General features: G+C 38.9%; 1 protein-coding gene and 1 long non-coding RNA gene across 10 annotated transcripts in view; one reads left to right on the top strand and one right to left on the bottom strand.

Moving 5' to 3' along the window:
• TRAPPC9 (trafficking protein particle complex subunit 9) overlaps positions 1-25,761 on the bottom strand; it is an 889,500-nt gene that overhangs the window by 706,621 nt on the left and 157,118 nt on the right. For all 7 annotated transcript variants that reach the window (XM_077166715.1, XM_077166716.1, XM_077166713.1 and 4 more), the window contains one exon: positions 3,721-3,847. In XM_077166715.1, coding sequence (XP_077022830.1) covers positions 3,721-3,847 — 127 coding nt within the window. The remainder of the gene's footprint in view (positions 1-3,720; positions 3,848-25,761) is intronic.
• LOC143688594 (uncharacterized) overlaps positions 1-25,761 on the top strand; it is a 142,553-nt gene that overhangs the window by 113,822 nt on the left and 2,970 nt on the right. The gene's annotated exons all lie outside the window — the stretch shown is intronic.

Here is a 25,761-nt window from a genome sequence, read left to right as displayed (position 1 = left end):
CAAGGGATTACAATGTTAATATTAGAGAAATTTTCAATGTACGCTTTGAAACATACATATAAAAATGTCTCAATGTAGCAGAGTTCTCGCCTGTCATGCCAGAGACCCAGTTTCAATTCCCATGCCTGCCCATGTTAAAAAAAAAGTCTCTGTTCTAGTTTGCTAACTGCCAGAATGTAACATACCAGAGACAGACTGGCTTTTAATAAAAGGGGATTTATTTAGTTAATGTATAGTTCTTCAGAGGAAAGGCAGCTAATAGTCAACTGAGGTTCCTTCTTACGTGGGGAAGGCTCAGGGTGATCTCTGCTGGCCTTCCCTCCAGGCCTCTGGGTTCCAACAGCTTTCCCCAGGGTGATTTCTTTCTGCATCTCCAAAGGCCTAGGCTGAGCTGCGAGTGCTGAGATGATGTATACTGAGCTGTTTGGGCTATGCTATGCCGAGCTCTCTCATTTAAGCACCAGCCAATTAAATCAAACATCATTCATTGCAGTAGGCACACCTCCCAGCTGACTGCAGATGCAGTCAGCAACAGATGAGGTTCACGCTCATGCCCACAGCAACAGATCTAGGCACTTTTACCTGGCCAAGTTGACACCTGAACCTAACTACCACAGTCTCAATGTAGAAAACTTAGCTTTACTGAGTGCTTAATAAGTGCTCTGTGTTTTGTACATATCAGCTCAGCTAAAACAAACCAAATTAAAACTCTGTACGGTGGCAATTTTATAAGCCCATTTTAAAGAAAAGGAAGCTAAGTCCTAGCCCAAAGTCACTCACTATGAACCCCAGGGATCTACTTCAATCTCAGGCTGCCTGTGTGGCCCAGCCTCTCTCTTCCAGTGTCTCTATGAGGAGGACAAGCACTTTTCTTTCTCAGTCCTAACAGCCTGCAAGGACCATCCCTCTCCAGCCTCACTGACAAAAGGCCTGCCAGCTGGAGGTCTAGACACAGCTTCCAAAGGCCATTCAGAATGTCTTAGTGTGCAAGGCTCTCTAAATTTAAGAATGATCCCAGTAGTGGCCAGTGGGAAGTACCTGAAACTGTTGAGCTATGTTCTTGCATCTTCATATTATATAAAGATATAACTTTACAATGTGACAATATTTTTATATTTTATATATTTTACAGCTTTAATTGTGTGATCGTGAAAACCTTGTGTCTGATGCTCCTTTTATGGACAGATGAGTAAAAAACTATGGATTAATAAATAAATAATAGGAGGGATAAGGGGTAAAATAAATTGGGTAAATGGAAATACTAGTGATCAATGAGAGGGAGAGGTAAGGGGTATGGGATGTATGAGTTTTTTCTTCTTATTTGTTTCTGGAGCGATGCAAATGTTCCAAAAAATGATCATAGTCATGAATACACAATTACGTAATGATATTGTGAACCACTGATTGTACATCAAGTATGGATTGTATATGTGTGAAGATGTGTCAATAAAAATATTTAAAAAAAAAAAAGAATGATCCAAGTTATGATGCAGGTGAAAAATTATTAAGAAAGCCTTTTTCTAGCCTTTACTTTGAAAAGAAAAAAAAATTAATCATACCCTTAATCCCCAATCAAGTCTATTCCACTTAGTCTTACCGCTTAAAATTTTTTAAAAAGCCCCAAAAGGACCCTTTTCTCTCTGGTTTCCATAACTGAAGAGTAGGAAGTGTGCCCAACAAAACTGACTGCCCCCTTTCTCTGGGGCCTCCAAGCTATGACACAGCAAGTCCTCTCTGAGAAATTCCAAATAGCAGCAAGAAGAACTTCTCAGGACATGGCTTAGCTTTTTGAATGGTGAATTTTACCAACTCTATCTGAGTGCCCACCATAACATCTTTTTAAAATTTAAAAATAGCCTGCAAAGGACTTCTTTGCACAGCAAATTCTTTCTGTTCCCATCTCTCAGGAGCACATCATTCCCATACTGGCAGCCAAAACATTTCATTTGGCAGTACAATGTTTGCCTTAATGGAAACATGCAGGGAGAAAGAAAACTAGCATTGACTAAGAATTGCCCAGGAATTCAAGAACTGCTCCATGCGCTTTTGTGTATGATTTACTAGTGGACAGCAGCAGACCTGTGAGTCAGTTTGCTTCGTCTGACTTCAAAGCCTTCCCACTGCATCACACTGCTGAAAAGAACTTTGCAAACAACAGCCAGTCAAAATGTTTAGTTTCTAAGATTACAACACTTCTACTGAACAGAACAATGGCAAATTTCAACTTTTTATTTTATGGTAGAGCAAACTTTTCAGAAATTCACAAATCATTTCACGTGACTAGTTCATAAACCTTTTGAAATACCCACTTTGCATATGCCAAAGGACCTCTGCTCTCTAAAATCTGAGATAGTCTCATAAAAAGATCATTTCAGGACTGTACAAGGTGGCAAATACCATGAGAGGGGTAAATGCTGGTTACTATGGCAACACAATGGACTGGCTTCTAACCAAACAGGGTGGTGGGAGCAGAGGTAGGCAGCCTTTCTGAAAATGTGAGGTTGCAATGAGTGTAAAAGAATAAGCATGCACAGAGATGGGCCTGGCTCTGGTACCATGAGATCAACAATGCCTTCTTGACCAAGTGGGGGAAAAGAATTGTAATAAAATAAGGTATTAGTGGCCGAGAGAGTTCAAATAAAGTTGAGAAGCCATTCTGGAGTCTACTCTTATCCAAGGTTCAGCCAGATATTACTATTTACCATGGTCTGCCAACCCCCAACCAAAACCATTCCCTGCCAATCCTAAAGAACACCTAGGGCTCTATCTGAGATTCTCCAAAAGTTCCACACACTATGATGACTTTCCAGAAACCTACAACCTCCAGATGGGTTCCTAGGCCAGATTAAGTCCTAAAACACAGAGGGGCCAGTCTTTCCAAAGCATCAAATAGTTCCATCCCCCTACCCCATATTATCGACAGCCCTTTCCAACATGAAAATGTTACAATGGACATAGCCCAAATGCCCGTACAGATTGGGAGAAAGATTAAAGGAGAAGGAGGAGAAGATAGGACTTAGCAAATGAGTACAACTACTGAATCATTATATCGATATTTCTTTTAGTCTCCAGTGTCTTGGAGCAGGTAGAAGGAAAAACCTAAACTTGTGGAACTACAATCCATACCAAACTCTGAAATCTGTTCTATGACCATTTGTTACAATGCACTTTGAAATGCTATTTATTTTACAATAAAAAAAATCATTTTTGTTTGAAAAAAAAACAAGAAGCTTGCATAAAGTGGGGGAGAAGAGAGATGTAGATGTGTTCCAGGTGGAGAGCAGAACATAAGCAAGCACCCAAGTGGGAAAGCACTTGGTTTGCACAAGAACCTACACAACCACTTCTATGCTGCTGGTAAATAGTTTACAGAAACGGGAAACTCCCCAAAAAAGGGCCAGAGTCAGTGTGTTTGGATCACAGCGTCATAGCCTACTGGGCACAGCGCAGGCTTTGGAATCAGGGCCACCTGGGTTGGCATCTGGCTCTGTCATTCAATAACCATGTGGCCATACCAGTGAGGTCATATCGCTAGCCTCAGTGCTCTCATCTATTAAATACTCTACTTATCCCTCAAAGAGCTGCCATCAAATTTAATGATACAGTGAACCAGATATGCAGTCAACAAAAAAAAAAAAAACGACAGCTTTCCTAAAGATCTGCATCCACAATCAGGCCCAAGAGAAATGCTGCAGAATGCCATGTACCCTTCCCACTCACCTGACAATGGGAAGTTTGGTGAAGGGCACCGGGGGCAGGGTGAGCCCATCGGGAAGAGTGAGAAGCTCCATCGTCCCAGGACATTTGGACGTATAGTTCTCTAGGCTTTGAGTCACATCTTTCTTTTCTAAAGAGAAAATAAAAACAAAATTAAAGTTCAGTAAAAAAGTAAAAGTGACAGACCTTTCTTTATCCTATTTTTTTTTTAGCGAAAATAAAACTCTTGACACAGTCTATGACAGTCCAATGAGTCCCTTCTTCTGACAGAAATAAAGGAATGGTGTTTCTAGGAGACAAGAAGAAAGCAGAAGTTTTATGTAATTATTTAAATAATCATTAGCAGCTACTCCATTTAAGGGCCTATGAACAAAAAGATGATTAAGTTATTGCCCTTGAGAAGATTTCCATTTTCCAAGAAAATAAATCCTTACCGAAACATAAGACAGTCAATAGGCAAGACTGGAGAACCAACATATTTTATTATTTAAATTTTTTTCAAGCAATTACTAGGTACCAAGCAAACCCTCAGACCCTGTCCTCAAGGAGTTTATGCTATTTGTATGACAGACATTTAAAGGAATAATGACAAATTAACCTTTTTATGCAAAAAAACAGAACTTTGTGAGATAAGACTATTTTTCTTCCCCACCCCCATCCCTTAGCTAGGAGGAAGGAAAGAGGAGACAGGTAATGATAAGTCTTGTTTATCTCTATGACATGCCACATGTGGGTGAACTCTCTTGCAATTAATTGAAAGATAGAAAGTCTCAGAAAATAGATAATATAAAAAAAGAAGCAAATGAAAATTTTAGAACTGAAAAAAATACAATAAGAAGTGTGCTGCTTTGAAACTGTCATGTACCCCAGAAAAGCCATACTCTTTTATCCCAATCATGTGGGGCAGACCTATTGTTGGGTGGAACCTTTTGAATAGGTTGTTTCCACGAAAGTGTGACCCCACCTATTCAAGGTGGGTCTTAATCCTTTTACTGGAGTCCTCCAGGAAGAGAATAAAAGACAGAGACAGGGAGAGAGCAGATAGACACAGAGAGCAGAGAGATGAAACCAAGTGAGAACACAGGGAAGAGAGATGTCCCAGAGACACTGGGAAGAGACCCTCAGGACACAGGGAGCTCAGAGAGATGTCCCCAGATAAGAAAGCAAGAACACACAGACACTCAGAGAGAAAGCCACTGAAAACAAAAGCTGAGAGCAATGAAGCCCAGGAGCAAGGGACTGGCAGACATAGCCACGTGCCTTCCCATGTTAACAAAGAAACCCCAGATGCCAGCAGTCCTTCTTCAGAGTCAAGGTATCTTCCCCTTGATGCCTTAATTTGGACATTTTCATAGCCTAAATACTGTAAATAAATCCTTTTTGTAAAATCAACCCATTTGGCAAACCAAAACACCAAGTCAAATTTTTAAATAATCATCAGATGGACTCAATAGCAGAATGGAGATGACAGAGTCAGTGAATATGAAAATAATTCAGTAAAAATTATCCAGTCTGTTCTTCAGACATAATATCAAAAGACCTAGCATTTGTACCATTGAGTCCCAGAAGGAGAAGGGATAAAGTGTGATGCAGAAAAAATATTTGAAGAAATAGTGACTAAGTTCAGAAGCTCAGCAAACTCCAAACAGGATAAACCCAAAGAAATCCATGCCTAGACACATCATAATCAAACTAATGAAAACTAAAAGCAAAGGAAAAAATCTTGAAAGTAGCCAGTGAAGAACAACTCATTACTTATAGGAAAACAACTATTCAAATGACTGTGGATTTCTCATCAGAAAACAAGGAGGCCAAAAGGTAGGCCTGGTCAATAAAACTGATAACCCTCTAGCATTAGATAAAGAAAAAATTTAAAAAATGAAAGAAAGAAAGGATACAAATTATCTGTATCAGGAATTAAACAGGGGTTATTACTATAAGCCCCTGTGGACCTATAAAAAATAATAAGGAAATCATATAAACAACTATGTATACACAAATATAGCAACTAAGATGAAATGGACCATTTTCTTAAAAACAACAAACTACTAAAATACATTCACAATGAAACAGATAACGTTTTTAGTCCTATAACTATTTTAAAACTGAATTTACAGTTTCAAACCTTTCAAAAAAGAATCTTCAGAGGGAACCATTTTGGAGAAAACAGACGTCTGGAGATGCTAAGATAAGCTATGAAACCCAAAATTTGCCCCTAAGAAGCTAAGGACCCAAAGACAGAGAGAAAGCCTCTGGAATCAGAAACTGAAAGCAACAGAGCCGGGAGCAAACACCAGTATACGCCAGCCACGTTCCTTCCTAGCTAACAGAGGTATTCCTGATGCCGGCCGCCTTTCTTCAAAGTCAAGATACCCCACAGAAGGAAGCTCGTTGAAGGAGGATTGTTTTGAGCCAGAGTCAAAAGAATATCCTCGAAGCAAGGTTTAAGTGTAACCCTTACCCTGGTATATCTACCAGGGAATAGCTAGCCAAAGAAATTGGTATTCCGGAGTCTAGAATTCAGGTTTGGTTTCAAAACCACAGAACAAGACAGTTAAAGGCACAACGACTGAAGTCTGAATGCTCCTTAGGAGAAGAACAAACCCAGGTTCAGGATCAACCTTTGCTTAAGACTCAAGAGTATTTAGCAGCAGGACACAGAAGAAACCGTATGTACTATCCTAGTACAAGCCTTTGAGAAGAACCAGTTCCCTCGTATTGCTACTAGGGAAGAACTGGCTAAAGAAACAGGCATTCCAGAATCAAGAATTCAGATATGGTTTCAGAACCGCAGAGCAAGACACCAAAAGCGGAGCAAAGGGGAACCCGTGAATTCCTTGCCCGATGCATCAAACACGAGGAAAGAGTTGACTGTCCAGCAGCAGCAAAATGACCATTCGCCTGTTCCAAGCAGGTCCCAAAATTCTTCTCCCACCAATTCTTTAACCATCAATCAAAATTCTTGTATTCTGCTTTACACATCTTTTGTTCCTTTGGATCCCTTTGTGGATGATGTGAGCCAGGCACCAAGTGTCGTGATGGTCCAGCCTACCCAGACCATGCAGGGGGAAGAGAACTCTCACCAACCTTTGACACTAGTGAACCATTTGCCAACAGCACTGCCTCCAGAAACTGAGTTCTCAGATACTCAGACTCCTTTCTGTCCCCAGGATCAGGGAAGATGCCAGGATCACAACGAACAAACGGGCGTGGAAGAACTGCAGTCAAAGAACTGTTTGCAGCATAAACCTGATAATAAAAAACAGTGGAAAGATCTAGATCCACGAGACATCACTTTCTTTTTGCAGTGGTGGGATGAGTGGTGCCAGGCTCTGATTGCAGAATGGGAACCCCCTGAAGGGTCGCTCTGACATACAGGACCCCCTGAGAGAGACCTGCAGCGGCCTCTGGCACAGTAGGCTGAAGGATCATCTCTTTTATCTGACCAACTGCACCAGCACTATCCAGAAACGTCAAGCCTTTAAGTCAACCTCTACCAACAACAGATTGAAAGTAAGAGGTACAACTTTTTCTGAATCCAGATCCACAGGAGCAGGGCTCTCCAGTACCTGAACTACCCCTCAGCAAAGCAGATTTTCAGGCCCTGCTCCACATGGTATGAAGCTCACCAGGGCCTCAGCTTCAAGAGAAGGATGTCATTCCCAGCACCCTAGTCCAGGCCTCCTTTCCTTTGATGCAGAATCAGTGGCATTTAAAGGGTAACGAATGAGGAAGGCACTGTGTGTGTTCTGAAGCAAGACTAATGCACAAAGAAGGATAAATCCTGGAACCCCCAACACGGAATTCTACCCTGCCCCTAGGCAGTGCTTACTTCCTCTACTTTCATCGAGTAAGTGTTCAGTGAAGCACACAACCTCTGGAGGCACCGTGGGCACCAGACAGTGGACGCGTTTACTGAATCCTTGATAAATAAAAGCATTTTCGTGACAATGTGGCCTCCTCCCTGTAATCATCATTTCTTCAGGAGTCTGGGCAATCCATGGACTATAAATGAACTCACGGTAGGGGAAAAGTCTGTCTGCCTTTCTTTCCCTTCTGGCCTTGAGGAAAGTCAGACTTGGAATGAGGTTGATATATGGAAAATGAGGACATGCTATACTAACTGATGATGTATATTCATAAAAATGAGTTTTTCCCTAGTGTGAGGGTTAGAATTGGGAACTGGAAACTACCTCAGTATCCAGCAATAAGAGAAAGATTAAACATATTACGATGAAGTCTTGATGTACAATATTACCTTTTCCTTCGCCCATTTAAAAATACAGAAAGTTGCAAGGAAAATTATAATTGTAACATCATACAATCACAGAATAAAGTCTATTGATGTTACTGTTTCCACTTTTTTTAGGTTTTTCATTTTTACCTGTATATCTATTAAATTCCCAATTTTATAATAAATTATAGGTAAACCTAAAAATTCTAGTTATTCTCAGTTTACTCCCTGCTCCTGAATTGTTAACTCCTAAAAATACAACATGGTGTAACAAGCTGTATGGCATTTATATTGGTGTAATAAAAAAATCTTTGAAAAATAAAAATAAATAAAAAAAAAAAAGAATCTTCAGGTCTAGGTATTTCACCAAATACTTAGAGAAGAAAGAAGATCCAGGAAACAGAATAGGAAGGCAGAAGATCCAGGAAACAGAATAGGAAGGAACACTTTCCAACTTACTTTATGAGGTCAGCATTACCTGATACCAAAACTAGTCAAAGACAGTACAAGAAAACTACAGATTAGTATCTGTGATGGTTTGGCTCTGGTGTCAACATGGCCAAGTGATGATGCCCAGTGGTCTGGTCAGGCAAGCACTGGTCTGACCATTGTGGCAAGGATATTTTGTGTCTGGGTGATAGAATGGAAGGCTGGTGTATTAAATCATCAGTCAGTTGATCGTATTAGTGGCTGATTACATCTACAATCAGCTAAGGCGTGTCTCCCACAACAATATAATCCAATCACATGAAGACCTTTTAAGGAAGAGGAGAGACCTTTCTACTGCCAGTCAGCCTCTCCTGTGGAGTTTGCCCAGACCCTTCTTCGGAGCTGCCAGCTTGGATGTTGAAATCTTCCATTCCTACAGTTGCATGAGACACTTTTATAAATCTCATATTTACAGATATCTCCTGTTGTTCTGTTTCTCTAGAGAACCCTAATACAATATCATTTAGGAACATAGACAAAAATCCTCAACAAAATATTAGCAAATGGGATTCAGCAGTACATGGAAAGAATAATATACTACAACCAAACAGGGTTTATCTCAGGAATGAAATATTAGAAAATCAATATAATCCATCATGTTAATAGACTAAAGAAATTAATCTAATCATATCAATTGATGTAGAAAAAGCAGGATGATATTCAGCATCTATTCATAATAAAAATTCTCAGAAAAAGAAGAAAAGAAAAAAAACTTCCTCTATCTAATTAAAGGTATCTTTCATAAAACCTAGAGCTAGCATCATGCTTAACAGTAAAAACCGAATGCCTTCCCCCTGAAGTAGGGACCAAGGCAAGGATTTCCAGTCTTCTACTTTTATTCAACATCATACAGGAAATCCTAGTTGGTATAATAAGGCAAGCAAAAGAAAAAAGGAATACAAATTGAAGAGAAAAAAATAAAGTTGTCCCTATTCATGAATGACAGGAATCTCTCCGTAGGAAATCCTAGAACTGATATATGAATTAAGTCAGATCACAGGATACAAACCAACCTATAAAAATTAACTGCATTTCTATATACTAGCAATAAACTATCGGAAACCAATTTTTTAAAAATCATACACAAGCTAAAAAAAAAGTAAGCATTAAGGTATATGGCTAATAAAACATTTACTTACACAATCACAATTGTTGAGATCTAGTGTGTGCAGGCATAGTATAGGGTCCTGGAGATATAGAGATGTTTAGATATGGTCAAGAATGATGCAATTTAATTCATTCATTTATTATTTATATTACTATTTATAAATAATAGTATTATTTAAATTAATTTTTATTTATTATTGTTTATCAATTATTCATTATTTATGAGTTAGAGTAAAAAGTATTTGATATTCAAATGGATTAAGAGCTGAAAAGGAGGGTGGAAACAAGGCTGACACCAGAGGGAAGAACTTTGGAGACTGGGTAGCAGATAGAATCAGTGACCAAGTTAGAAACACTAGATACCAGAAAGGTGACCTGATCTGTAAACATGATTGAGAAACATTGAGTTGAAATATGTGGGCACCACCCAGAAGGAAGGAGATACTCAGAAAACTGGTGACTAGCACTTAGAAAACTGGACTGAGGACACAGAAGAATCCTAAGCACCATGAAATCAGCAAAGAAAACATAGCCAAGATGAAGCGTGATGGTGACAAAGGAAGAATAGACGACCCAAGGACAAAATTCTTGGAAACAGAGATAAAGGGCAGTGAGAAAAGGAAGAGTCAGTACACAAATTTGAAAAGAGATGATTCTAGAAATTTGTAATGAGACTTAAGAAGTTGAAAGATGAATTTTTCTAGAAAAAGAAATGGGGGTGCAAGGGCAATAGAAAAGTCAATTAGTATAAAGGCTAAAAATAGATCACAACACTTGGGAAATGAGTGGTCATTTGTGGTCTTGGAAAAATCTTTAGTGGGTACAGGAACCCAGTCACAGCAAGTCAAGAACTGGGTAGGAGCAAAGAAAGTGATGGCTAGTCTAAGCAGTGAAGATTTTTAAAGCACATATAGACAGTAGCTTAAAAGTTAGGCACTATGGAATGTTGATGGAGTGTGAACTTTGGACATTATACATGATGCCTGATGAATGCAGGTTGCTGAAGGATGTACTGACTGAGAAGTACATTGGCGAACTATGGTGTATACTTATGAAGGAAGGTTGTGCTCCTACAAAAAAAACAAAGTTATGAGGCATGCAACAATGTGAATGAACATGTGGGACATTTGGTGAGGCAAAATAAGTCAGAAACAAAAGAATGACAGTGGTACGGTCACCTTTAGAAAATGCTTAAAAGAAAACGGGGCCTAGATTGTACGCTTTTAGAGCAGACACATTAAGTCCAGAGTGGAGATTATTATTTCTGGATTTACAGAGGTTGTTTTATATATATCTATATATATGCTGCTATTTCCATCATACAGAGTGATTTCCCTGGGCCTTATTGTGCCCAGGGAATTTGAGGCTGGGAAAGGTCATATGACTTTCCTGGACGCATTCAGATAATCAGTGACTAAATCATATTCAGATTCAGAGCTATGGATTCAAACTTCTTCCTTTTTCCATTTTGTCACACCGCTCTCCCAAACTGCCCCAGCATGTGAAAATACAAAAGAAAATACAAAAAGCCAATCCAACTTTTCCAGCATGAAGGGCATCTTACACAGCAAGAAAAATCAACTCAGACTTTCTCATTCCACATATATATCCAAGGAGTATAATGGTTCAATTAAAAAAGTTGCAACAGTCACATGCCAATACAGATTAATGATATGACAAACCAGAAGATATCGAATAAGACCTGTCACATAACAAGAAAGCAAGCCTTTTTCCTAAGACAATACTGATTAATTTAGATGAAGTTAGAGTGAGCCATATTAGCTCCCTCCTATCAACAAAATTTATATTTTTTCTTCACTTAATTTACATAGTGACAGGATGGAGTTCTTGATAACCACTCAAGTACACCAAGAGATTAAATATTTTCCCTGTTCCTTTCAAGTACATAAACACGTTCTACTAAAACGAAAGGCAATTATGTTGAGCCATCAACTTATTATTCCATCATTGATTCAGAGCACAGCACTACCTAGAAAAATTTTAAGTATCTCTAGCAATCTTAATATAATGCCCAAAGGCAAAATGATCTTCAGGATAAAAACAATAAATAAAACAAATCTTTGCATCTAACTATGAGGTAATAAGCTATGGTACAGTAACATAATGGAAATTTATGCAATTATTAAAAATAACATTTATAAAGAGGCTGCAATAATATAGGAAATGTCTATTATGTTACATGAAAAAGCAGAATACAGAATTATATTTATAAACTAAATTCCATTTTTATAAAAAGAATAAAAAGAAATACACTAAATAGTTAAGTGCTTGTCTATCTTAGATTATGTATAAGTTTTTTTTTCCAAGATTTTTTAAATGAGCACATAGTATTTATATAATAAACATTATCTCAAAAATGCCTAAGGGTACAAAAGAGTAGTTCAGTGACAGACTTCTCACCTGCCATGAGGGAGACCTGGGTTCGATTTCCGGCCCATGCACATCCCAAATAAGCAAATAAATAAATGAAAAACCAAACAAAAATTCAACATATGGTGCTGCAATAAGGGGATACTCACATGGAAAAATAATGAAATGTGACCCCCACCATACAAAAAAAAAGCTTAAAAGTGAATTTTCAAAAATGTTTCATAAAGAAGAGTTTCAGGTTTGTCTGTCAATGTTCCTTCTACATGAATAAAGAACATAGACTCATGTCAGTGGAGCAAGGAACAGCTTCAGTCCCCCCATTTCACAGAGAGAGACATGTAATATAAGGAAATTAGCAGGTATTCCCCATGTCACAGGGTTGTTCTCGACAGTGTTGGAAACAACAGCTGCATCAGCAACTGACATTTATTGAGGACTTATTAAATACCAGACACTTTACACATGTTATCTCATGAAAGCATCCCTAAACTCTTATAAAAAGAGTTATCCCTATTATGCAGATGAGGACACTGAAGCTTGGAAAGATCTTACTCCTAATTCAATGTGCCTTCTACCTCTCCACCACAATCTCTCATTTGTATAAATTACTATACTTACCCATCTCCCTTTCTTCTAAAACTATCTCATATTTAACCACAGATACTGAATATTTCCCAGGAGGGAGTGAGGTTGCCATTAGGAACACTGGGTTAGGAATGTTTTCCTTCGCAATAATTAGGCCACCTGGAGTCAGTGAAGGCTGGGTGGGAGGAAGAGGAGATGAGGAACTACCTAGGTAGGAGTTTCTTGGGCACCTGGATAGTGTGAGGGAGGGAATGAGAGGGTGGTCGGAGGCCTGGAGTTGAGAAGGGGCTGGTCTAAAGTTTAGCTGAGCTAAAGGGAAGTTCAGGCCCTCTGGGTCATCATGAACATTCTTGAGGTGGTGTTGAAACTTTACTAGATAGATGACGGTAGTCACCACACGTTCTTAAGGAACAGAATGGTGTGATTTAGCTTGTATTTTAAGCTTCAGTTTGAAGGAAGGATTGGGAGAAGCAAAGTCAGGAAATAGGACATGATGTTAAGGGTCTACTGCAAAAATCCAAGTAAACGATGCTGCAAGCCTGAACAAGAGCAGTGGCGGTACTTGGGAGGAGTCACATATGAGTTAAACTCTAGCTTAAGAACGGACATTCTAAGCAATAAATAGGATATGGGATAAGAAATACAATTTGAGGGTGATTGCAAACTTGCTTGTAAGACTGAGAAAATGGCAACATTATACTAAGAAACTGGAGAATAGTCTTAACAAACAGGAAACATTGAGAGAGAAAAATTCAATTGAGAATATGGTGGGCCACAGTGGCTCAGCAGGCAAGAATGCTCGCCTGCTATGCCAGAGGACCCGGGTTCGATTCCCGGTGCCTGCCAATGTAAATAATAATAATAATAATAATATATATATATTTAAAAAAAAAAAGAGAGAGAGAGAATATGGTGACTTTGAGGAGAAGTGCCCAGCCTGCATTTGGAAATGAGGTTCAGTGGTCAGAACCGGAAGTATACAAAATTATGAGCAAATTTTTGTTAAAGAACATTTTGAATACACTAAGAACCTTACTTCTTAAATCCTGCCCCCATAAGTCGTCACAGAATTTTTAAAAGATATGCCCTCATTGACCCATTTTTTAATTTCTAGTTTTTAACACCCTTCTTTTCCTAACTCAAATAAATTTTGATGTATAAGTAACTTTATAAATTTTTCAAAACCAAAAGTCTCCTTCCTAGGGTGATATGAATGAAATAAATGTACTTCTGTGCCACACTCCAGAGGTAATACCACTTATTATTTAAAATAAGAACACCTTTTTGGCTTTATGACATAATGGTCACAGTTACAATGCACCAAAAGATTTTTTCAACAGATATTTCTACTATGTCTGGATGCAGCTGTAATCCAGCTGAGGATGCCAATGCTAATTGCCTTTGGCTATACCACTCTCTACAGAGATTGGTGTGAAACTGGGAAAGAAACAAAAGCAATATCAAAACTGAGGACCACTGGAAATATTTTGAAAATGCATAACTTCTTTCATTTCTTTCCCTCACCTCTCCCCCAGAAACATAGTGAAATGAGAGGCTGAGAATCCATCTCTAGTTCCTAGCAGAGTGCAACCTTCCCCAAGCCAAGTACCAATCTGCTCTGACACTGATGAAGAGCAAACTGTTAATACATTTTCCTCGGGCTGAGCAGCAAAGTAATGAGCTGGTGATGAAATGAATGAGTAGCTGAATAAATTTAGTCTGACATTTTCAATCTCATCCAGTCCTTGTCTTTTAAACAAATGACAACCAAATCTAAGTTGACAGACAAATTCCTTGGGTCCATCGACAAACTACAGGGGTAGCGTCTGATGCTGGCTTGACGCAACCTCTGGTGTTTGTTCTGCTCCTCGTCAGTGCAGAACAATGAGATTCCACACTCAGTGAGTACGCTCAGCCCACTGGAGAAGTGCAGTTTAGGAGACAGGAGCATGGGCTCCTGAGCCAGACTGCCAAAAAGGTTCAAATTCCTATTCTCCATGTGATTCCCATGAGACCTTAGGCCTGTTGGCTAATCTCGTTATACCTCAATTCCCTCACTGTAAAATAAGCATAATGACAGCAACTGCCATCATTGGGCAGCTGAGAGGGCTGAAGTGGTTAGTCCATGTAGAAGCACTTACACCAGGCCCAGCACATAAGAGGTGTTTAGTAAATATTTGTCACACACACACACCCTAAAGACCCAGAAACCCTCATTAAGGCAAAGGCTGCTCACTTTTTCTCGAATCTTGAAGGTTCTGCCTCTGAGGAAAAATATAGCTGAATAAGAAAAGCATACTAAAAAGATAAGTACTAGCTGAGTGAGTGAGCAGATGAATGAATCAAACCTTAGAACCCAGGGACTGCCTGACATATGAGCACAGGATGAAAAGATCAGGACTCTTCAATCTGAGAAGGAGAGGCTAAGCGTTGAGGATGAGAATTAGGCCATCAGAAGTAGAGTAGACAAATCACAGAGGTCAGGACCTGGCCCCACCACACACCAACTGGAAAGGTCAGCACCCACCCTGAGCCTGTTATGTGATGCTGCAGAGGCCGGGCACATGGTAATCATTCAACAGGGGTCAGCGAGTGTTGCTGTTAACTTCTCTTACTGAAACCCAAAATATTAGAACACAGGAAACTTGAGATAAGAAATAAAGAAGGGAGTCCACAGAGTGTGCCGGGTACTATGCTGGTGTAAAATATGCAGCGCCTTGTTTGGTCATTAATCACCCCAATTTTAGAGAGGAGCCAAGTAAGCCTTCAAGAAGGAAAGTGACTATCTCTGCTTCTGCTGCAAGGTTGGCCCCATTGGACGTTCTGGTTTTCTCTTAAAGTCCAACTGTGACTTTATCACCTCTATGAGCTTGAAAGCCCCAGCCAGAGTGGACACGCCCATATTTGATTTTCTGTAGCATTTTTTCACACCTTCCAGCATCTGACTTTTGTGTAGTTGTTTCATTTCCTCCAAATCCATCTACAACAACAACAAACTCCCCCATCCCCTTGCTCTCCAGATCTTTCTCATACCACTGCTGGGGTTACCCTTACATCCAGTAGAGTCTTGAACACAAGAGAAATAAATCCCCTGGACCTTTGCAAATTCCATAGTTCCACTAAAACTTTTTATAAATGCATAAAATATGATTATTGAAATGTTTAAGCAAGCCCTTGGAACATGTAGTAAGAACTCTCATTTTCATAATGACAATTAGAGAATAATGAAGACACACTGAAATGTAGCAGCTGGGCAGCCAGCCAGGCTCACTTAGGAGCTACAGGATACTTTCCTGTGTTAGCCTCATAATGCGTACAATCCAAAATTCCTGCCTCAGCAGAGTTCCAAATTCACTACTTAACATGGACGTTAAGGGTTGCTGACAAAGAGCTGGAACCAGCTATGCCAGGGGTCTCACGTTCTGACCTCCGGGGTCGTTTTGTAAAGACCTCCCACACAAGGCTGGACCTCTGTGGGTGCAGGGGCTAATCCCCTGAAAGGAGGGGTCATTTGCAGAAACAATCACCCAGAGAAGAAAGAAACCTGAACACTCTAAAAAGCACCTCTGCATTCTATTTATACTAAAGGATATGCCATTTCTCCCCTAAAATAGATCCCTGCCACTTAGAAGTTGTTTAATAAATATTACTGAGTTAAAAAGTGAATAAGTTCTCTGTGGCCAAGATGGCAGCTTAGCAATGTGCACATTTTAGTTCATCCCCCAGAACAACCACTAAATAACCAGAAACAGTACAGAATAGCTTCTTAGCTTCTCCACTACAGAATTAAGTTTCATAGGGGCAAGCCTATGAAAATCAAGGGGTTGGGCTATTTTCTTGGGAGTCCTCAATGTTTGAGAAAGTACCAGGAGTTTCCCAAATGGAAAAGTTTAATCGTTCCATATTTGTTTATTTCGTCCCTCAGGGGACTCTACCAATACTTCTAAATTATCAGCCCACAATCTGGGATGCATCCAGGTATTACATTAAGCTATACAGAATTACAAGGCCTCATTGCTGTCCTGGGCTCCATGAGTTTGGGTTGTTTAAATGCGCTATCCAGACAGGTGGATTTAGATTGTGTATTACAGAAAGTTTAGGTTCGAGAAACAAGAAACCTCTCTGCCTTTGGTCTCATACAGTAGGTGAAGGTCTTGAGTACATGTACTATCAGCTTTTATCCTGTATTCTGATTTATCTTAGTACCAACCAGAGCAGCTTCGTTTTTTGGTGGGGTTTTTTTGTTTATTTTTTTGTTGTTTTTTTTTTACATGAACAGGCACCGGGAATCGAACCAGGATTTCCAGCATGGCAGGCGAGAATTCTGCCACTGAGCCACCCTCACACTGCCCTGGCTTCCTTTTTATGTCTAATTGAAGCCTGTCACATGTTACAGGCTTTTATATACATCGTCTTTTAATCCTTACAACAGCACAGCAAGAAATGTATAGTCCTCACTTTGGCAATGAGGAAACAATAGCAAAAATATAAGACAATTCAATTTAATAAGACTTTATCGAGCTCCCATGGGCCAGACTTTGTGTGAGGCTAGGGTTAAAAAAAGAGAGAGAGAGCCAATCCCAGCTGTCTAGTCTTGATGTAATATAATGTAATAAAAATAATTGTATAAATATGAAAAAAAAACACTTTGGCAAGAAAGAAAATAACTGATACTACCTGAAGGTATCAAGAAAAGATGCAGGCAGGAGGGAAGTTAGTGCTATATTCTGTGTATTGGAAAACTTGAAGAGGGGAATAATCACCACCACAGGAATGAGAGCGCTGAGACCAAAAGATGGACTGGGCCGAGATTAAAAAGAACACTGCATAACAAGCTAGGAATTTGAACCATATTCCTGTAGGAGATGGGAAGCCTTTGAGCTACTTGAAGAGAAGTCTGCTATGGATAAATAGATGCTTTAGCAAGACCACTTTACAAGCTGGGTAGAGGAGAGACAAGAAAGGGGGACGTGGGAGGCATGCTGCCACATGCTGAACAGAGACGGCAGAGGCCAGCTTGGGCAATGCTATCTGGCCACTGTGTCCAGCAGATGGTAGGTAAGACATGGAAAAGCCTGACTCCACCCCACGGTTGAAAAGCATCATTATTTAGACCACATTGACCTGCAGAAGCTAAGTCCTTAGAGAAGCTCCAGGCAGCCCCTTCTGACAATATCCTGTGATGTTCTATTTTGGTTCACCTAAAACTTGGCAAATTAGTATTTTCCCATAAGTAGTAAATCCACTATTATATTTGGGATTTTGAACTAGTGGTAATTTTTCTTCACCTCATTATTTTACACATTTGCTTTCTCTACCAAGAATACATTTTATTAGCAGGTACTCATTATGTTGTACTACACAGTATTTATCTCTTCAACATAGAACTAAAAGAAAATCAAAAGTTTCCCTTCATTTCTGCTGGGGTTTTGTTCAACCTCTTCTGTCTATTTCTGAACACACAAAAGGGATGGTGTAAACTTCAATGGAAAGAAATTATACCCCTTTACTGAACAGCTCCCACCAGGACTCTATAACATAACAATTCATATTCATATCTTACACATTTTCCCACCCAGGTGAAAAATGAAATATAATAAATCAAAATTCACTAAGAAACCACATATAGCCTTCGGGAAAAAAAGCAAGGTGGGAAGAAACATGTAAGGAAGTAGAAAAAAATTGTCTTAAAAATAGAAAAATTATATCCTGCAGCTTTGGCCAAAGTTCATATTGTACCTCTATATATCTTGCTATATGAAAACAAAGGATAAAAAAATTCTAATCTAAAGTCTGCATATACTTCATAATGGGAATAAGATATGGCAGCTAACTATGCATATTTTAGCCTGGTGGTCTATATTATGGGGGGCGGTTTTAATTGTTATAGTCATGTTATTTTACTCATAAAATGTGACAGCAAAATTTAGGAAAATAATGTATTCTTATTTTCAATACTATTTTATCAATTACATATTCAGGAAATGTAAATAGTATATATTAAAATACCCAGGATTATAAAAAGTAACCAGAAAATTACATTACAATTCACAAAAAGCCTGGAACTACTGTAAGAGAAGGTGAGGGTTAAAGGGAGCTGGAATGGATATTTCCATATTTGTTTCATCCCCTAGTAGGTACTGTAGTTCTGCTCCCTGCTGTCTTGACTCCCTAAGAGATGGACTGTTTTGGGGGAAGCATATGGTCTCAACAATCACAGAAGTCAAATTTCCAGGTCAGCCCCAGATAACAAAATAAAAAATAAAATATAATTTTATTATATTATATATTTATAAAATATAATAAAAGCATTTCCTAAATACATACTAAATTGATATAACTTGTACAGTTTTGCATGACTTTTCATACACAACAATGTACACACCACAAGAAATCTCCTTAGTCTATATGCCATGAATTTGATTTGGAAAATAGTACCACCCACAAAAGACACACCAACTCCTCTGAAGGTGATATGGACAGCACTGGTGAGTCTGTACATTTTATTTCCTAACCAATAAATATTGACTAAGGAGGTAAATAGCAGGGAGGATGATTTTCAGAAATAAGTGAAGACACAGAAAAGGCCTCAGTTAAGAATACTGCACGGATAATATGTACATCTCAAAGCCTGTGTTTTAGACTGCAGTCCAGAACCTCTGTTTAGATGTTCCAGAGATCCCTAGGAAATGCTGGGTGGTCCAGGTTGGAGGTCAGAGATACTGATGTAGATGTAGTGTGGGGCCTCAGAACTGGCACTGTAAATTGGGCTAGACTAGAGTTAGCAAGATTTTCTTTCAAAATATAAGTATTTCTATAAGTATTCCTCCTGAGGGCTGAGTCTTACTTCAACAAAATAATCAAACCATACCCAGGTGAGTGGTGCTCAAAAGAGGAGGAAAGGGAGGGGAATTAAGTTAATGCCTGAGCTTAACAAATGTAAGACAGAGCTGGGAAATGACACACACAAAACTAACTGCCTTGGTTGCTGTAACCTTCAAACACTGCAAGAGGTAGGTCCCCACTGTACTTATTTTAGGGAAAGAGAAGATTCAAGAAAGTAACACCCAAGAGGGGACCAAGATGGCGGCTTACCAATGCGCGCGTTTTAGTTCGTCCTCCACAACAACTACTAAATAACCAGAAACAGTACAGAACAGCTCCTGGCGCCATGTCAGTGACCAGACACACAGCATACCCCAGTCTGGACCAGCTGGACCGGCTGCGAGCCTTCCCAGAACCGTGAGTTCCCCAAGCCGCGATGGCCAGCGCCCCTCCCCTACAGGCTGCTTCCCAGAGGGGAAAGGAAAGAGACTTTACCAGCAGTAGGGGCTAAGCCCAACCAAACACCAATTGTGGCATTAATCTACAAATTCTGACTACTAAAAATAGACCCCCAGCTCAGGTGAAACTGGTCAAAGCGGAGGTCACTCATTTTTGCCGCTGTGTCAAGGGGCAGGGATGATGAAAAAAGAAAAAAACAGGAAACAAAGGTTTTTGTGACTGTGTTTCTACAAAGGCTTGACTGCTCTGGATTCAGCGGCAGGACTTCTCAGGCTGCCACTGCCCCAGCCATAGGCAGAAACAAGCTCCTTTCAGGGCGTGTCTTGAGTCTGTGTCTTCCCCAGAGGAGGGGTGAACCCCAACGCAGGTGGAATCCCTCCCTCAAGGAATTCAGACACCAGGGCTTGGTAATTTGAAGCCATTAAAGCCAGCCTACAACCTCTCCTCTGTCTCCACCACCCAAAGCAGGGAGAGTCTTCGAAAGTTAAAGGTACCGCATCATCTTATGCTGGTGGGACCTGCAGGCAGACAAGCACCACATACTGGGCAGAATAAGAAAAACAGAGCCCAGAGACTTCACAGGAAAGTCTTTTAACCTGCTGGGTCGCACCCTCAGGGAAAACCGATGCAGGTGACTCCTTCCCCCTATAGGAAGTCAGTTTGGTCGGGAAAACCCGGCTGGGGTCTATAAAACCTACGTAGACCCTCCCAAGGGTGGGGGGAAAAGGCACCATACAAGCAGGGCAAGAAACAAGAAAACAAGAACTGAAAAACTCTTCTCTGTTAAATATAACCTAAGCTAGAGGTCCAGAAAAAGCTGAACTGAATGTCAAAGAACAGATAGACAACAAATTAATCCAGCAAGAAAACCCTAAGTAAGAGAAGGGAAAGCAATCTCCAGAATAAACTAGTTAAGGTAATTAAACATCTAGACGCCAGCAAAAAATAACAAATCACACCAGGGAAATTGAAGATATGGCCCAGTCAAAGGAACAAACCAACAATTCAAATGACGCACAGGAGCTGAAATAATTAATTCAGAATATACGAATAGACATGGAAAATCTCATCAAAATCCAAATCAATGAATTCGGGGAGGTATGAAGAAGGCAAAGAATAAACAAAAAGAAGAAATGGAAAGTCTGAAAAAACAAATCACAGAACTTATCGGAATGAAAGACACAGTAGAATAGATGAAAAAAACAATGGAAACCTACAATGGTAGATTTCAAGATGCAGAGGATACGATTAGTGAACTGGAGGATGGAACTTCTGAAACCCGACAAGAAACAGAAACTATAGGGGAAAAAAAGGAAAAATATGAGCAGGGACTCAGGAAATTGAATGACAATATGAAGCGCACAAATATACGTGTTGTGGGTGTCCTGGAAGGAGAAGACAAGGGAAAAGGAGGAGAAAAACTAATGGAGGAAATTATCACTGAAAATTTCCCAATTCTTATGAAAGACTCAAAATTACAGGTCCAAGAAGTGCAACGTACCCCAAAGAGAATAGATCCAAATAGACGTACTCCATGACACTTACTAATCAGAATGTCAGAGGTCAAAGAGACAGAGAGGATCTTGAAAGCAGCAAGAGAAAAGCAATCCATCACATACAAGGGAAACCCAATAAGACTATGTATAGATTTCTCAGCAGAAACCATGGAGGCGAGAAGACAGTGGGATGATATATTTAAATTATTAAAAGAGAAAAACTACCAACCAAGAATTCTATACCCAGCAAAATTGTCCTTCAAAAATGAGGGAGAAATTAAAACATTTTCAGACAAAAAATCACGGAGAGAATTTGTGACCAAGAGACCAGCTCTGCAAGAAATACTAAATGGAGCACTAGAGACAGATACGAAAAGACAGAAGAGAGAGATGTGGAGAAGAGTGTAGAAAGGAAGACTAAGAGTAACAGTAAAAAGAAGAAAAATTAGATATGACATATAAAATCCAAAACACAAAATGGTAGAAGAAAGTACTACCCATACAATAATAACACTAAATGTTAATGGACTGAACTCTCCAATCAAAAGACATAGACTGGCAGAATGGATTTAAAAACAGGACTGATCAATATGCTGTCTACAGGAAACACATCTTAGACCCAAAGACAAACATAGCCTGAAAGTGAAATGTTGGGAAAAGATATTTCATGCAAATAACAACCAGAAAAGAGCAGAGGTAGCTATACTAATATCCAACAAATTAGACTTCAAATGTAAAACAGTTAAAAGAGACAAAGAAGGATACTATCTACTAATAAAAGGAACAATTAAACAAGAAGACATAACAATCATATTTATGCACGGAAGCAGAATGCTCCAAAATACACGTGGCAAACACTGAAAAGACAAATAGACACATCTACCATAATAGGTGGAGACTTCAATTCCCCACTCTCATCAATGGACAGGACATCTAGACATACGATCAATAAAGAAACAGAGAATTTGAATATTACAATACATGAGCTAGACTTAAGAGACATTTATAGGACATTACACCCCACAACAGCAGGATACACCTTTTTCTCAAGTGCTCATGGATCATTCTCAAAGATAGACCATATGCTGGGTCACAAAGCAAGTCTCAATAAATTTAAAAAGACTGAAATCAAACAAAACACATTCTCAGATCATAAAGGAATGAAGTTGGAAACCAATAATAGGCAGAGCACCAGAAAATTCACAAATATGTGAAGGCTCAACAACACACTCTTAAACAACCAGTGGGTCAAGGAAGAAGTTACACGAGAAATCAGTAAATATCTCGAGGCAAATGAAAATGAAAATACAACATATCAAAACTTATGGGACACAGCAAAGGCAGTGCTAAGAGGGAAAATTATTGCCCAAAATGCCTATATCAAAAAAGAAGAAAGGGCAAAAATTGAGGAATTAACTGTCCACATGGAAGAACTAGAGAAAGAACAGCAAACTAACCCCAAAGCAAGCAAAAGGAAAGAAATCACAAAGATTAGAGCAGAAATAAATGAAATTGAAAACATGAAAACAATTGAGAAAATCAATAAAACCAGAAGCTGGTTCCAAGAAAAAATCAATAAGATTGATGGACCCTTAGCAAGACTGACAAAAAGAAGAAGAGAGAGGACATAAATGAATAAGATCAGAAATGGAAGAGGAGACATAACCACTGACCTCACAGAAATAAAGGAGGTAATAACAGGATACTATGAACAACTATATGCTAATAAATACAACAATGTAGATGAAATGGACAACTTCCTAGAAAGGCATGAACAACCAACTTTGACTCAAGAAGAAATAGAAGACCTCAACAAACCAATCACAAGTAAAGAAATTGAATCAGTCATTAAAAAGCTTCCCAAAAAGAAAAGTCCAGGACCAGATGGCTCCACATGAGAATTCTACCAAACATTCCAGAAAGAATTAGTACCAATCCTGCTCAAATTCTTCAAAAAAATTGAAGAGGAGGGAAAGCTACCTAATTCATTCTATGAAGCCAACATCACCCTCATACCAAAGCCAGACAAAGATACTACAAAAAAAGAAAACTACAGACCAGTCTCTCAAATGAATATAGATGCAAAAATCCTCAACAAAATTCTAGCAAATTGAATCCAGCAACACATTAAAAGAATTATACATCATCACCAAGGAGGATTCATCCCAGGTATGCAAGGATGGTTCAACATAAGAAAATCAATTAATGTAATACACCATATCAACAAATCAAAGCAGAAAAACCACATGAACATCTCGATTGATGCAGAGAAGGCATCTGACAAAATTCAACATCTTTTCCTGTTGAAAACACTTCAAAGGATAGGAATAGAAGGGAACTTCCTTAAAATGATAAAGGGAATATATGAAAGCCCCACAGCTAATATCATCCTCAATGGGGAAAAACTGAAAAATTTCCCCCTAAGATCAGGAACAAGACAAGGATGTCCACTATCACCACTGTTATTCAACATTGTGTTGGAAATTCTAGCCAGAGCAATTAGACAAGAAAAAGAAATACAAGGCATCAAAATTGGAAAGGAAGAAGTAAAACTCTCACTGTTTGCAGATGATATGATAGCATATGTCAAAAACCCTGAAAAATCACAGCAAAACTACTACAGCTAATAAACGAGTACAGCAAAGTGGCAGGTTACAAGATCAACACTCAAAAATCGGTAGTGTTTCTATGCACTAGTAACGAACGATCTGAGGGGAAAATCAAGAAACGAATTCCATTTACAATTGCAACCAAAAGAATAAATATTTAGGAATAAATTTAAATAAAGAGACAAAAGACCTATACAAAGAAAACTACAAGAAATTGTTAAAAGAAATCACAGAATACCTAAATAGATGGAAGGGCACACCATGTTCAGGGACTGGAAGACTAAATATAGTTAAGATGTCAATTCTACCTAAATCGATTTACAGATTCAATGCAATACCAATCAAAATCCCAACAACTTACTTTTCAGAAATAGAAAAACCAATAAGCAAATTTATCTGGAAGGGCAGGGTGCCCCGAATTGCTAAAAGTATCCTGAGGAAAAAAAACGAAGCTGGAGGTCTCACGCTGCCTGACTTTAAGGCATATTATGAAGCCACAGTGGTCAAAAGAGCATGGTACTGGTATAAAGATAGATAAATTGACCAATGGAATCGAACAGAGTGTTCAGATATAGACCCTCTCATCTATGGACAATTGATCTTTGATAAGGCCATCAAGCCAACTCACCTGGGACAGAACAGTCTCTTCAATAAATGGTGCCTAGAGAACTGGATATCCATATGCAAAGAAATGAAAGAGGATCCATATCTCACACCCTATACAAAAGTTAACTCAAAATGGATCAAAGATCTAAACATTAGGTCTAAGACCATACAACAGTTAGAGGAAAATGTAGGGAAATATCTTATAAAACTTATACTTAGAGGCGGTTTTATAGACCTTATACCCAAAGCAAGAGCACTGAAGAAAGAAAGAAAGAAATGGGAACTCCTCAAAATTAAACACTTTTTGCATCAAAAAACTTCATCAAGAAAGTAAAAAGACAGCCTACACAATGGGAGACAATATTTGGAAACATATCAGATAAAGGTCTAGTATTCAGAATTTATAAAGAGATCGTTCAACTCAACAACAAAAAGACAGCTAATCCAATTACAAAATGGGAAAAAGACTTTAACAGACACTTCTCAAAGAGGAAATACAAATGGCCAAAAGGCACATGAAGAGATGCTCAACTTCCCTGGCCATTAGAGAAATGCAAATCAAAACCACAATGAGATATCATCTCACACCCACCAGAATGGACATTATCAACAAAACAGAAAATGACAAGTGCTGGAGAGGATGTGGAAAAAAAGGCACAGTTATTCACTGTTGGTGGGAATGTCAAATGGTGCAACCGCTGTGGAAGGCAGTTTGGCAGTTCCTCAAAAAAAGCTGAATATAGAATTGCCATATGACCCAGCAATACCATTGCTAGGTATCTACTTAAAGGACATAAGGGCAAAGACACAAACAGACATTTGTGCACCAATGTTTACAGCAGCATTATTTACAATTGCAAAGAGATGGAAACAGCCAAAATGTCCATCAACAGACGAGTGGCTAAAGAAATTGTGGTATATACATATGATGGAATATTATGCAGCTTTAAGACAGAATAAAGTTATGAAGTTTGTAACAACATGGATGGACCTTGACACATTATGCTGAGTGAGATTAGCCAAAAACAAAAGGGCAATGGAATGATTTCTAAATGTTGTGTTAATTTCTTTTTTTCTTTAATTAATAAAAAAAAATGCGTATAAAAAAACAAAAGGGCAAATATTGTATGGTCTCACTGATATAAACTGACAGTAGTGAATAAACTTGGAATATTTCATTGGTAACAGAGACCATCAGGAGATAGAAACAGGGTAAGATATTGGGTAATTGGAGCTGAAGGGA

Source organism: Tamandua tetradactyla, chromosome 6, assembly GCF_023851605.1.
Source record: "Tamandua tetradactyla isolate mTamTet1 chromosome 6, mTamTet1.pri, whole genome shotgun sequence".
NCBI lineage: Eukaryota > Metazoa > Chordata > Mammalia > Pilosa > Myrmecophagidae > Tamandua > Tamandua tetradactyla.
Note: the sequence above shows the minus strand (reverse complement) of the source record. Positions and strands in the feature narration are given on the sequence as shown.